Consider the following 15,461-nt stretch of genomic DNA (forward strand, 5'->3'; position numbering starts at 1 on the left):
CCAGTAGGTGACCTGAATTGTCACCCTTGGCATGTAGTCTTTGGCAGTAACGAGTCAAAGTGTACTTATCCAGTCTATCCCAGATGTTGGCTATACACTCATGCTGTTTCCCTTCCCTCTCGCCCACCTCAGAGTCAGTCAGGTGCCCTACCTGTGTGTCAGTTAAGGCTTTCTCCTCTCTTTCTAGCTCTCCAGGCAACTGCTGCCTAACCCCGCACACCAGACCCATACTCGCCCCAAAGATCACTCCCTTTGAAGCCTCCCACTCAGTAGCCTCCCAGTGGGACACCCCCAGTTTGTCGACAGATAGTCTGTTACTGTGTTGGATACAGAGGCCTTCCCCACTTCATTCTTGAGCAACTCGAGTGGGAATCTCCAACCGCTTGGGCCCAACATGGTGGGCCCCCACCTCACTAAACTTCGTACCAGAGAATGGTCAGACAAAAAGCGTGCCAGGTGGGTCTGGGAAGGCCGGCACATCGACACCAGTACCCTGTCCAGCCTACCTTGTGTTCCATGTGTAAGTGAATGTCATGTAAAGAGTGAGAGTGTAGGGTGGGTTTCCCTCCGCACATCATGGGCCCCCAGATTGTGCATGACCTTCTTGAGCACCTGGGACCTTCTGGGTTTTGATCCTGTCTTGGGGCGATATCTTTCAAGGGCTGAGTACAGGACACAATTAAAGTCGCCCATCCATATGTATGGAACATCTATTTCGTTGGACAATAGTTCCCGAATGGCCTGATAGAATGCGGGGCCATCCGTGTTTGGTGCATATATATTTAAGTTAACAATTTCCCTGTCATCTAGTAAGCCTCTCAAAATTACATAACGACCATTCACATTTGCTTCACTGTATATCAGTGTAAATGGTATGCCAGGTGCCACCCAGATCATGGTACCCCTGGCATATGTAGAGAAAGAGGAATGGTGAATCTGGCCTCACCACTTCTTAGCTACTCTGGCTGCACCGTTATCGTCCAGGTGGATTTCCTGAAGGCAGTCGATTGATATATGATGGCGTTCGAGGAAAGTTAATACCCTATTCCTGTTGGTGCGGATGCCCAATCCCCGTACATTCCAGGCCCGAAATGTGCCCATCACAAGGTGTTCTCACAAACACTACCAACCCGAGCCCTGCCCGCCCATGCTAAAGGTACTGCGGTGCACACCACAGAAACAAACCTAAACATGAAAACTTATAAAAACAATTCCCTTCCCCCCTCCCACGAACATTTGTTGAACAACAATAACATTAAAATGCCTACCCCTATGCCGTGCCAGGTTGCATGCGTCCCGCTATAATACCCAACTGGGGCAGGAATGTTCTCAAGCCACCCTAAATAAAGAAATCTGGACCCACCAACCCCAAGACTTTTGAACTAGTTGGAACAGCATATCTGGTGAGAATATCACAGAATTATCTCCTAAGGACAGTAATCCTGTAGGTTATGGATGTGTGAGAATAGCTGTTCTTTGGTGATGAAACTCCAAGTTAGGGAACCTGCGGGATAGGCGTATGTAGCCAGACATGGTGATAACTTGTTGGGAAGGTGACATCAGGGTGACATGGGGATAACTCTTAATCCCAATTCACCTGAAAGTGTGATTCTTTTGTTAAGGGGGAGATGCCATGTGAGATTCTAGCTGAGTTTCCAGGTGTCTTTGCTTAGCAGTTTGGTAAGATCAGAAATTGGAAAAATAAGATCATTTAGAAACAGAGTGCTGTTCCTACGTGTTTACAACGTGAAGAAGGTTCAGAATATGATGTTGGAACCACTTAATAATTAAAACAATTATTAAATCTGGGAGTGATTGAGGAAATTGAGGCATTGGAATGGCTTGATCCTGTGGTTCGTGCGCCAAAGGAAGGTGGCAAAAAGAGAAGAATGTGTGTGGATCTTAGAGGATTGAATAAATACATCTGGGTGGATTGTTGACCCTTACACAATATTTCTGAGACCTTGGTGCTAATCAAGGATGCAAAAGTTCCACTTCATCCAGAATCACAACATCTCATGTTATGTGTTTCTCCTCTGGGGGCATACAGATTTGTATGTATGCCATTTGGTTTAACCTCGGCTGCTGCATGTTTCCAGAGGAGCGCCCTGAGACTCTCTCAAGTGATTTTCCATGCTTTTTGCAAGGCCTAAATCTTCCTTTATAATATATTTAAGTTACCTCTAGGGTAGGCCCTACAGCCCAGAGGGCATGGTGCAGTGTATTCAATAAGTTGGACCTGCACTTTTAAGTTTTACATGTCCTGATAGTGAAACACTCTTTAACTTGTTTTTCATTACTAGAAGACCTGACTCTCCCATAGGATAATGTTGAGTTAAATTATGTATTTATTTGAAAAGTTTTATATAGAACATGACCCGTAAGGGTATCAGAGCGCTGTACAAAAAAGCAGCTAAGATTGGCAAGTAAAAGCGTATATAATAAACATAAGATACGTTAACAAGGACATGTACAAAAAAAGAGCAAACCAAACGTGGTACCTGTAAAGTGACAAAAATTGATACATTGCATGAGAGACCCATGTTGTCAACAAGAAACAAAAATAATCATGGGGTCTTCAGGTCGATTGTTGCAACTAGTTATTTAGTAATAACCCTTTGACTTGTTTCTTGAATGAGTAGGACGAAAGGTTTGATCGGATTTTGGGAGGAAGAGCGTTCCGAATTCTTGGGGCAAGATTTACATTTAATAAGTGATAACTTTCAATTAAGAGCAGGTAGGAATGTCGTGTTTGGTGTCTGAGAATTTGTAATTCAACACCTTCTTTAATGGCAAAGTTGGATTATAATTTACAATTGTGAAAATGCCACTTTTAGAAAGTTGGCATTTTCCTATCTCTAACAATTGGTGCCTGTTGCCTGTTCCTCGGTCACATGATTGGGTGTAGTTTGCAGTTGAACTGTTATTCATCCCCGACAGCCACGCAATAGAGGGATTATGTGTTCCTGGATAGGCCATGAACTGGCAAGATGGGGGGTGCGCGGAGCAGGGCAGAGCTCTACTTGAAACCGAATAGGCTGTGCTCTGCCTTCACCCATAAAACTTTTCACCATTGCATTTTTCATTTTTTGCATCACGGGGGACAGCAAACTTATTATACAGCACAACATAAACAGAAAATACTAAAGCTAATCCTCAGAAGAGTAATAATAAGGTAACAGAATGATTAAAGAAACAATTTTATGACATAATTAATCCCCACATTCTGCCCACTTTCCGTTTAGTCTGTAGACCCCTTGTATTTGCAAGAGAATGTTCCATGTTGTGTATTTCCTTAACAAGACTCCACCACTCCATAACCATTGGTGAGTTTTGTTGAACCCAGACTCTAGCAATAGTCAGTCTAGCACAGGTAATTAAAATGTTCAGTAAATCACACAACACAATTTGTTCCCCTGACACTCCCACAAATACATCTTTTAATGAAAGTATAACAGGACTACCAAGTTTAGTAGAGATAACTTTGGTTACTCCATTCCAAAATTCAGCAAGGTTCGGGCAAGAGAAAAACATATGAATGATATCAGCCCCCCTTAAATCGCATTTTGGGCATTTTGTACGATCGATGAAGTTATTATTTACTGCCCATTTAAGAATCCGATCCGGTGTATAGTACAATTGACATATAGTTTTAAATAGCTGCAACTTAAGATTTGAAGATTGAACAGCAAGATTAAGGCTATTTAAAGAGGAGGTGATAAGATCTGGTGTTATTTCCATTGCCAGCTTGCTAGTCCATTTTTCCGCCAGTTTAGGAATATCATTAGTGTTATATCCAGAAAATATTTTATACCCTATACTAATCAGTGCTCTATCTGCTTCTCTGTAAATACAATTCCAAACTTCAGATTCTGTCAGAGAGGTAAGGTCTATCTTCCTCAGAAAGTAATCCCTAATCTGATAGTATTTAAACCTAGCCCCTTCTGACAGTTTATAACAGGCCTTCAGTCTTTCAAATGATAAGAATCCCCTATAGTCGTATAAATCTCCAAGCAGATTAATGCCACATTTTGAAAATACGCCACCTACTGTATCCTGAAAAATTTCAGGAAAACCTGGGTTAAACTATAGAGGGGTTTTATCATGAAATAAAGATAATTTACTCTTGGTAAGAATGGAGCGCCAAATATAAACGGTATCCCGCACCGTCTTAAACTTTACGCGTTTGAAATAATTGGGGTCATTTAATCTGTAAAAAAACATAATTGCGTCTGCTTCTAACAAAAATTTGTGGAAACATAAACATTTATCAGGGATCAACAAACTACGAACGCGGGTCAAAAAAGAGGACCAGTAATAATATCTAATATCTGGAAGGCCCAGTCCACCTTGATCAAAAGGAAGTTTAAGAAGTGAAATAGCTCGCCGAGCTTTCTTATAACCCCAGATAAAGCTACTAATAATACCTTCTAATCTGTGAAAGTAAGAATTATTTACCCTTAGGGGGATAGAGCGAAAGAGATATAGATATTTCGGTAGTATTTTCATTTTAACCAAATTTATTCAGCCAATAATGCTAAGTGGTAACTTGTGCCATTTCTTAAATAATATAGCGGTTTCCTTTAATAGCGGTTCGTAATTTAATGCCACAATTACATCAATATTTGAAGAAATTTTTACCCCCAAATAAGTTGCTACATCGCATATCCCTATCACCGAAGTTGGTAATTGATGATTCAGGATAATTTGGGTTTTACTGGTGTTAAGTCGATAGCCTGACACTAAGCCATATTTCCCTGCTTCTACTAAAATGCCAGTCATAGTTTCAGACACATTCGTAGAGAAAACGGCGGCGTCATCCGCATAAACAGTTATATCAAGAGAGTTTGGGCCATTTACACAAGGTTTAATAAGAGCTTGACTCTGAAGTGCAATCAGGAAAGGTTCCATCCCTAGAGCAAATAGTAAGGGGTATAAAGGACACCCCTGTCGCGTCCCTCGCCTAATCATGAAAGTAGAAGAGCATTTTCCCATATAGCAAACCTTTCCCAGCGGCATATCATATAATGATTGAATCCATTTCAGAAATTGTCCTTTTATACCATACGCCTGCAGCACTGCCCATATGAAGTTCCACCCCACTCGGTCAAATGCTTTCTCTGCATCTAGTAAAATCATACCGAGCGGGGTGAGCTTTGTTCTTGCCAGGTCGAATGCAGAAATGACCATATTGATGTGTGCCGTGGTGTCTCTTTTTGGTATAAACCCATGTTGTTGGGATGAGACCATGTGAGACATTAATGGTGCCAATATTTTAGCAAAAATGTTTGCATTGCTATTAATAAGCGAGATTGGTCGATAGGAGCCTCTCTCCTGCGGTGGTTTCACCTCTTTAAAAAAAAAGATGATTTGAGTGAGGTTCCACGACTTTGGGACTTGCTCTCCATTACCGATTGCTTGAATAACTTTAATAAACAATGGGATCAGCTCTTCCATACAGTTTTTATATAACTCTAAAGGGATACAATCCTCTCCTACAGCTTTGCCAGTTGCTAAGGAATTAATGGCTGTTCTAATCTCTGCTGCTGTGATATCAACCACTAACTGATCGGATTGTTCAACCTCTAAAGTTTTAACTTTATTTGCTATTATGTAGTTTTTGATATTATCTTCCTTAACTACAGCTTCTGGTGTGTAAAGCTCTAGGTAATAGGATGCAAATTGTTGCAGTATTAATTTAGGGTCTTGAAAGATCTGATTATTATCTCCTTTGATTTCCTTGATAGCATTTTGAGCACGATCTTCAGCCACTTTATAAGCTAGAACTTTGCCAATTTTTTCGCCATTTTCGTACTGGTTGAGTTGATGTTTTTTTAATTTACTGATGCTTTTTTCTCTAAAGATGTTTTTCATCGTTACCTTTAATTCAACCAATTTAACATTTAAAGCTTCCAGATTTGCTACCCCGGTTAGTAGAGATTCAGATATTTGATGTTCAAGATCAAGTATTTCGGCAATCATTTGCTCATTTTGAAGTTGACGCTCTCTATTCTGCCGCCATGTTGTGTAAATCCACGTATGCTAGCCTTGCATGCATCCCACACTGTTAAAGGTAAAGCTGAATAGATATTTATGTCTATAAACTCCTTTATTTGTTCTTTCAGTCGCTTCACAAAATAAATATTCGTGAATAGATATCTGGGAAAAGAAAAAAGACGAGGTATAGGTCTGTCTGTTGATATCTCAAATGTCAAAATAATTGGATTATGATCCGAGGTTACTCTTGGACATATTGTAATAGTGCTAGTTTCAAGGATGGAGTCTGTAACCCAGATCATATCTATGCATGAGCATAATTTATGTGCAGCACAATAATACGTATAGCCGGGTACCCTGGGGTGTAGACATCTCCATGCATCCTTAAGTAAATGAATTGTAGCAAGAACTATAATTGCCGCCCTAGTCTTCCTCATTCTCTGAAATGAGCCTTTTCGAGTTGTATCTAAGTTATAGTTCATAATACAGTTAAAGTCCCCAAGGACAATATACTCCCCATCCCATAAAAGTAATTCCATATTCACTTGATCAATGATTTTTGGTTCATCTTGATTTGATGCATACACCCCACAGATGGTATATTTGTGACCTTCCCGTATTATCTGTACTATTGCCCACCTACCAACCACTGCATTTTTCATGCAGCCTGCTTGGAGGCAGGGCAGAGAATTCAGAAAACTTCAAGGACTTCAAAGACAAACCTTTATAAATTTCTACCACATCAAAGAAGCCAACAGGTTTAAAAATAGGACCCTCAGACCCACTCTTCAGTTCACTTTCTGGACTTGCAGGACTCTCAGAGGACTGCCTGCTGCTGTGGCCTGCTGTTTACTCCACAATACTGCTTTGCTGCACTGGAAGGACGGCTATGCTACATGGAGCCTATCTTTAACACTCAGAGGCCTGCCCTGCTGCTTGAGCCCTGCTTTATCACCTGAACCCAGGACTCCCAGAGTGACAACAAGGTCTAGTTTGCTGGCCTCCTGTTCAGGGCCACAAGGACATAACAGGCTCCGACCATCTTGAACCTGCAGCTGGACCCAACCTGAGAGGTGTCCCTCCAGTCTTGGACCCTTTGTGATGGTGCTAAAGGAGCCAAGATAGCCAAAATCCAAAACTTGAGACTTAGAAATATTTTGTCTAAAAACTGTTCTTAGAACCAAAGAAAGACTGGAACCAACCTGCTCGTCAATCCACCCAAGGTGCACTGCCGGTTGACCTGACTTTGCGGTAGCTTCCACTACTTTCTTCTCTGCTGCTGAAAATCGTGTTTAGCGGTCTTTTGCCAAAGGGTGTCCAGACTGAAGGTACTCTCATAAGTGAGAAAGGGCCTGATTTAGAATTTGGCGGACGGGTTACTCCGTCACATACTTGACTGATATCCCATCTGCTGTGTTACAAATGCCGTAGGATATAATAGACTTGTAATACGGCGGACTGGATATCCGTCATGTTTGAGATGGAGTAACCCGGTCTGCCAAACTCTAAATCAGGCCCCAATTCCGAACTTAGAAATCCTCACCAAGACTATGTCTATCGGCTCCCCGAAAGTCAGACTTTTTGGAATTGACAACGCTTGTTGCTTATGGTGTGGTTCTTGCTTTAATTTCCATTATCAGTCCACTTCTATGGGCAGCTCCTCCACCATGTAGATGTGACTGAATTTCATCTATGGACAGACTTTCCCTACATGGATATGTCCAACACCACTCTCACAGCAAACAAGGGTGACTCCTTTCTAAAGCAGATCCACAACACTTCCAGCAGATGACTGAAGACTTTTTCAGGTGATATTCCCTCACCGAGCTGTGACTCTGGCTGTCAAAAACACCACCCATGGAATTCTGTAGAGTTTGTGTCTTACATAACTGTAGCCCTGGTGCAGCATTAAGGAGGTTCTGCCACTTTGTGCATCTATTTTCAGACAGGTCATTCACAGTCTTTGTCTTCAGGTTACAACAGCCACAAGGAGTTGAGACTGAAAATTCTTAATGGGAGAAACCAAAACCACTGCACAATCGGTAATGGACAAGGAAGCCCTCACACCTCATACTTGTTACCCTCCTGGGGAACGCAACTCCAGGGGAACAAAAGGGCAGCCACTGACAAAAGTCTAACTTGCACTTCTAAGGAGATTCCCCCGCCACCACCACATTCCCTCAATCTAATGGTGGTAACACTGGAAAGGACAAAAGAACAGGACGCTGCAAAAAGCTGGTTCTGCAGATCTAAAGAGAATGCTGTTTCAATTCCCCATGTGCCTCGCAATCTTACTTTTCATAAAGGCTTTAGGATGCTAGCAATACGCAATTCTAGTCTTTTAATTTACATCCAAACCCTATTTTGTGCAGCATGCCTGCAGTAGAAATCCACAGTGGATTCCACTGAGCTCATGATCAATCACTACCCACACACACCAGGTTCATCCTTCCTTGCACACCAGGTTGACATACATGCTCTCCATCCATGCATAGAGAATGTAGCAAAGGACTAAGGGACACATATATCAAGTATTTTTGCATTCGCAAATGGGCCAGTTCTCGAAATTGGCCTGTTTCCGACCACATAAAATGCTTTTCACATGTATCAAACCCTATTTTGCAATTCGTTACCCTGTTACCGAATCGCAAAATGGGTTTACGATTCGGTATTTGGAAGGGGCGTGTTTAGGGCACCCCTTCCAAATACCAAATCGTAACAGTGTGGATGAATGTTTTGTGACTGTGAATGCAGTCACAAAACATTTGCATTTTACCACCAACTTTAAGTTGGTGGTAACCCAGAGGGACTCCTTCCCCTTTGTGAATGTATGCAAAAGCTTTTTTTAAGAGCAGGCAGTGGTCCCATGGACCACTGCCTGCTCTTAAACAAGCATTGGCATAGGCAATTGGTCTCGCCTTTAGGGCCTTATAAGTGTTTAGCCATGCAACAGTTGATGTTGTTGCACCAAGGATATTGTGCTGCATAACTAAACACTTATAAGGTCCCAAAGGCAAGACCTATTGGCTATGCCAATGCTTATTTGTAATTTGTCATCATCAGACTTTGATCCAGAGCAACAGAGAAACAAAAGGTGGACAAGGAAGAAGAAAGGATGAAAGAGAAAGAAATCATAACAGTAACAAAGGGAGAAAGGGGAGCTGAAAAAGATCTTACAGGAGTGAGATAAAGAAACAGGAAATATAGGGTGCTGGAAGTAGGAGTCGTAGGTGGAATCAAGACCAGACAACCATGATATTCGTCAGCAAAGGCTTTCAGCATCACCAATGGCAAGGTCCAGAGAAAAACTTTGGGTCTCGCCACAGATTTTTTTTGGGGGGGGGAGTGGGTGTTACAAATTAAGCACCGGGAAACACATTAAAAGAAACTATATGCAAATATTTCACATTTCAGAGAAGAACAGAATGTATTTCGTGAGTAAACAGTAGCTCAGCAAATACCGAAGTACGACATCGGAGCGCTTTATGCGATGCACTCATGCACACATTATTCTGAGACACTGTTAGCATCAATCTAGCTTTCAAAAAACAGCATGTAAGCTGACATTCCAGTACTTTCTATGAAAATGGCACAGTTGGTCCCAAGATGCCATTTGAGTGTCCTGGTCCTGCCTACAATTAGTGCAGGTTTTTTTTTCATTGTGCATCGCAAATTGTTTTTTTGTATTTTATTGGCTTATTGAAAGGGTTAACAGAAATTCAGCATAAAGAAAAGACGTGGATGGATGACGACGAGTTGCGCCACAGCACCCGGACCAAGTGATGGCCTCCATCGCCATTCTTGAAGTGTCACAGAAAGAGCACCTTTCATCTAGCCATATAGTGATATTTTCAAATAATTGTTCGAAATTCAGGGTATAGCTGCTTATTTCACACACTGCAGGTATCAGACAGGCTCATTGTAACAAGATGATCCATTTATACAAAAAACAGCTGGGTGTATCACGTTTCACGTCACTGTCTATTTCAAATACGAAGCTGTCACTGTAAAATGCAATTTTCTGCTTGCCAACATGGGCCTCACGGGTTAAAGGCTGCAGGCCTATATTAGCCACCGCTTGCCGCGTTACGCACCTACGTTAACAACCCCGCGAATACCCCCCTTCCAGATGCCACCAAGTGCACTAAAGGTGGTGTGCGTGTTTTATGCACAAGATTGTGGACACTTCTTTGTTGTACGCACTCCAGCCACCACAGATGAAACCTCGCCACAAGTGTTCCGTGGGCTGTGTGTTTGTCTGTGTTTATTCGCTCAGCCTCCAAAACCCTAATGCCGCACATATGGTAAATCTGATAGAAAGAACTTGGCATCGAGTGTTAGAAATTCAGCATTTAAGACAAGGATCAGACATTTAAAGAGAGATGAAGGGCAGCCAGTGAGATGGTGCAACAGTTGGACTGGGCTTCAACCCCCTGGGGCATAACTGCCATTGGTTCAGCAGGTGCAGTGGCACCGGGGCACAACAAACCACTCTTATTGCTGTATTAACTGCCCAGCTGCAGTTAAAGGGAGCATTTTCCTTGCTTGAACCAGTTCCAATGGCATCCTAGCTTTGCTACTGTCCAGACCCCTGGCTTTTGTTGAGATTTGTGGTGAGTGAGACATGGACTGGCCTTCAAAATCCGGTGGCTAGAAGAGAGGGCAAATGGTGAGGTATTACAAGGTGTGGACTTTTATTCAATCCCCAGGCTGTTGGGCAAGAGGATGGTGAGCAGCATTTTGCAAAGCATGGACTGGCCTCTTAGAATGCTTGTGTTCAGGAGACTGGTTGGTCAGTGAGGTGTGGCAAGACCTGACTGCAAGTGCCCCCAAAAGTGATGCGTTTGGAGGCAGGGTTATGTGTGAGGTATTCGTAAACAATGTCTGAGCTCGAAATTACAGTTGTGCAGGAGGAATGGTTGTGAGCGAGACATCATAGAAGATTGACTGGCCTCCAATAATCGAATGTTTGAGTGAAATGGCTGTGAGAGTGGCACGTTTCAATATGTGGTCTCAAATAACAGGTGATTTGGGAGGAGATGACGAAGGATGAGACATTAGGAGTCATGTTACATAGTTCCAAATCCAAGGCAGGTGTGTGTGTTGCGAGTGAGATATTGCAAGACATCGCCTGGCCTCCAAAATGTAGGTGTTTTGAAGGGGGGCGGGGTGAGTGAGACATTGCAGGACATGGTCTTATCTTCAAAGGGCACTTCCTGTGAGAGGTGATGTGTGGGACGTCACAAGCCACAGACTAACCATCATAAAGCAGGCTTTGGAGCTAGGGGGGCGAGTGAGACATTGCATTGCAAGACTTACCCTCATCTTTCTTATCAAACGAGTTCATGCAGGGGAATTAGATGGCCAGGGCCTCGAAGGAAGCCGAAAGGCTGATGCGGCTCTGAGAACGCTTCTTATAGAGCCTGGGAGCGCTCCCCGACTCCACCAGTGGCTTGGCCAGTTTAGTCGTGCCATTTTTCACTCGAAGCACTGCACGTGGCGTTTTGGCAGATTTCCGGGCCCCATCAGGAAGAAGAAAGCAATGGCTTTGGTGTTAAAAAAAAGTGCCTAGAGTGTCACGCCGCCAGTGAGGCCTCCAGTCCAGGGGGGCTGGGCTAAAACTGGACAGGGTGCCGCGACCCGTACGCGTGCACATCTTCTGTCCGTCCGTGTGCACATCGGAATCCGTATCGAATCCAAAAGGCTCTCGCATGGCGAGAGTAGTGCATGCGCGCTGCTAACGCCAGGCGAGACCTATAAAATGAAAAGTGAACTATTAATTTTTTTTCTAAACATAACCCATTTTCCTTTAAGGAAAATGGGCTGCATTAAAAAAAAAAAGATTGCTTTATTTAAAAGCAATCAAGGCCATGGTGGTTTGCTGACCCCAGTAGGCCACCATCCCCGTGATTTGAGCGATTCCTAGGGGGTCATAAATTGCGACCTACCTCATTAATATTAATGAGGTAGGTCGATTTGTGACCCCCTACGAATCGCTATATGAAACTCTTGGAGTTTCATACATTTGTAATAGTGATTACCTAATTGCGATTTGCTGAAAATCGCAATTATGCCATCGCTATTACAAATGTTGATACTTGTGGCCCTAAGTTAAGACTGGGTAGAACTTTAGTACTGGTCAGGTCAGTTAGCTGCTCTCTTTTCCCCTAGTTACAGTTAAAAATGTCCTGTCCTGCTATTATCAGCTAACATCCTGCCGCATAGCCAGACTCATACAATCTTGTGAGCTGAAGTAGTTACACTCGCTAGGGAAGGCATACATGTTGCACCACTACGAACCTGAGAGCCCTGCTTTGAGTCTCAGGGGCGTAAATGAAGTAGTTCAGCGTAAATACAAGATTGTTGTGACTGTAAATCAAAAACTCGCCAGAGACTTGCTCCTGGGTAAACCAGGTTGGGGTACATCGTCAGCATTGAATTGTCTGTCCCAATGACAGTGTCCCCATGTCAGTGTCTCTCTGCATGAATTTCTCATTGGCAATGGTTATGTTTAGTATCTGTGTCTATGTGTAGCGGGTTCCTCTGAGCGGTGAAATGAAGAGTACATGCACGGTGTAGAAGGTACTCCTTTATTCTAGACAGACCCAATTGTCCCCAAAATGCAGTGGGTTCCTTTGAGCAGTGAAATGAAGAGGGCACGCACGGTGTAGAAGAAGGTACTCCTTTATTCTAGACAGCACAGCGAACACACTCAGCTCCAGGTGTCAGCGAGCAACTGACAAGCCTAGCACTCCCATACCAAAACCCTCGAGAATTGCAACCCTGCCATTCCAAAGAGAACACACAAAGTCAGAACACCGCACTATGCTTTATTCTTCATATCTGTCTATGTCTCTGTCAGTATTGTCACTTACGTGATGGCATACGTCTCTCAGTGTTTGTACCCTTGTTTCCAGATCATGTCACACCCGATCCCCCATGTAAAGATGTATGTTCATGTACTAGAATAAGCAGTTCATACTCCTGTGTTTTCAGGTCTGAGCCACACATTCCACAACCACTCAGAAAAAGATTTGTGAATCAAACCCTAAATGAACAAGGGCCATGGATGTTCGCTGTAGCCATGATTAATGTAAACATTTACATATTATTTCGTTGACAGTCCTTTGGATTTAAACACATTTAAAATAGGAAGGACTCTGTACTCCTGCACATATGAATAGTAGTTGTGTCTGTGGACTTGTCCTTTCCTCACTAAACAAGTGATCTCCTTTCATTATTTCAGATGACAGCAGCCTCCTGAACCTGACTCCTTATCCACCAGTGAGAAGACGGAAGCGAAAGTTCTTTGGATTGTGTTGTCTTGTCTCCAGCTAATCAACACGGCTCCGTAATACCAAGACTTCCACCTCGTCAATGATTTCAATATAATTTGACTTTAGAATTTATTTTAAAAAACGCTGTGTGTTATTGGCCAGTTGCGGCATGCCAAACATCTGCACCGTTTTGCAAACGAGCCACTTGTTAACCACGATTGCAATGAATATCGATTTTTTGTCTAATGGCCTCACTATATTTGACATGTCTGCTTTGAAGAAGAATCCCTGAAGCTGCCAGTAACCTGTATCACAGCAGAACATTATTAGTTTGAAGTTATGCATCCACGATTTTCTATGGTGCTTAATCTCTTCCACTCCACCTTTTCTTGCTCACCAGATTTACAGATGAAATACTTCCATTTCAGGAGTCAAACCGGAGAAAGATCATAAATTGTTACCATTTTTTTTACGGACTCTTTTTTTATTTCACCCCGCATGCTAGCAATCAACTGTTTCATGACTAGACGCCAGCATTAAGGATGATAAAACGTACTACGTTAATTTTGCTTTAGGTGCAAACTGGGCAAATTATTCACGTGCAACGCTATGACTACTGTATATCCCTTAGCATCCTGGTAAAATGTACTAACAATAAAAATAATTTTATGTGTGAAATTGTGACATGCAGGAAAATGTGGGTACCGCCAAATAACAGATATATTGTTAAGCAAGAACAAATCTCAAACGGGCACAAATTATCTCATTGTGTTGTGTTACCAATCCTATTTAGTCTTCCACAGAGAAACAGAATAATACCACAGACAAGTTAAAAAGAAAGATATATTAATTTATAACCACAGATGTATTTTTCTGTTAATATTTATACAGAGATTAAGGACCTGCGCATATATGAAGAGCACGTATGACTTGTAAATACACTATCACCATTACTATATCATGCTTACATGTATTTTATTTCCTTTAAACCCAATGATGTATTGTCCAAAGAATGAAGTCACTCTGTCTAAAAATGGTGTTCAAAAGTAAACAAATCCCCTGAAATGTAAAGCAAAATATGATCTTAGGTTGTTTTCATGGATGGTAAAAGCATGGTGTCTGCACAGTAACATATTATTACTCTTATAGGGCATGCTGGATTTATCTCAGACTGTAATATATAATACATTTTACATTGTTAATAAATTCTTTTTAGTTAAAAAGACCTTGACAATTCTTTGGATGCTTACCAACTTGATGAAAGCAGCACAGTTTCTTGCTGTAATTGATTACTTCACCCATAGGCATGTAGCTAGTCATTTTGTGGTTGACATAATTTTAAAATGCAGTTAAAATAATGCCCATTAGTATGATTTAAGTATTCTAATATTTTCTCCTTTTTATTCACTATTTTTTATTATCAATACCAAACACTAGTTGGCATTCAGAAAGACCACATTTCATGCCATTCAAAATCTAAATATCAGTATGCTCATGCTTCTTTAAAAAAAAAAATGTATATAATGTTTATTGCAGTTTTTTTACCTCCAGAATCACAGTAAAATCATGCCAGCAGTTATGCATCACAGGAGCTCATGACAATAATGCCTGTACATTGTGTTCTAAAATATGGCATATTTGCAGTAACAACCATACATTAATGGGACACATTACTGGATCCGGGCAAAAACTGTGTTATCATGAAACTACACATCATAACAATAAACAAATCCCTTTCTCCTCCCACCCCCCTGGTCATCTAATAAATATCCCTCCCATACTAGATGTCCTGTGTCAGACTACTTCTCATGAATGTTATGCGTCTGCTGTATCTTAGGGATCCGGGAAGTTCCCTTGTGTTGTTATCTCCCCTGAATCAACCTGGCCCGTCAGTGCCCCATTCGCCCCCTGTGATGTGGGAGCCTTCCCGTGGGGATATCTAATATCATGGCGTTTCAGGCCCTCGCATCGTCTTCCAGCTTATCATCTCTGCTAACTTTTTTAATTCGGAGTAACTCTGCCATTGCCTATTTGCGTAAGTCTTTTGCCCAACTCTCCATCATGGGGGGCTTCGGGCTCATCCACCTGATTGCTATTCTTTGTTTGTCTAATACTAACCCTAGTTGCAGGAATCTCCGTGTGAGTTTTTTCCCTTTAGGTCTAGTGTTTAGTCCCAATAATATCTCC

At 42.1% G+C, this 15,461-nt stretch overlaps 1 protein-coding gene across 1 annotated transcript in view; it reads left to right on the forward strand.

The window, feature by feature from the left end:
* RGS7BP (regulator of G protein signaling 7 binding protein) overlaps window positions 1-15,047 on the forward strand; it is an 887,794-nt gene extending 872,747 nt beyond the window's left edge. Inside the window, exon 6 of the mRNA XM_078675143.1 lies at window positions 13,244-15,047. Coding sequence (XP_078531269.1) covers window positions 13,244-13,335 — 92 coding nt within the window. The 3' untranslated portion in view covers window positions 13,336-15,047. The remainder of the gene's footprint in view (window positions 1-13,243) is intronic.
* Window positions 15,048-15,461: the final 414 nt, after the last annotated feature.

Source organism: Lissotriton helveticus, chromosome 2_1 (assembly GCF_964261635.1).
Source record: "Lissotriton helveticus chromosome 2_1, aLisHel1.1, whole genome shotgun sequence".
Classification (NCBI taxonomy): Eukaryota; Metazoa; Chordata; class Amphibia; order Caudata; family Salamandridae; genus Lissotriton; species Lissotriton helveticus.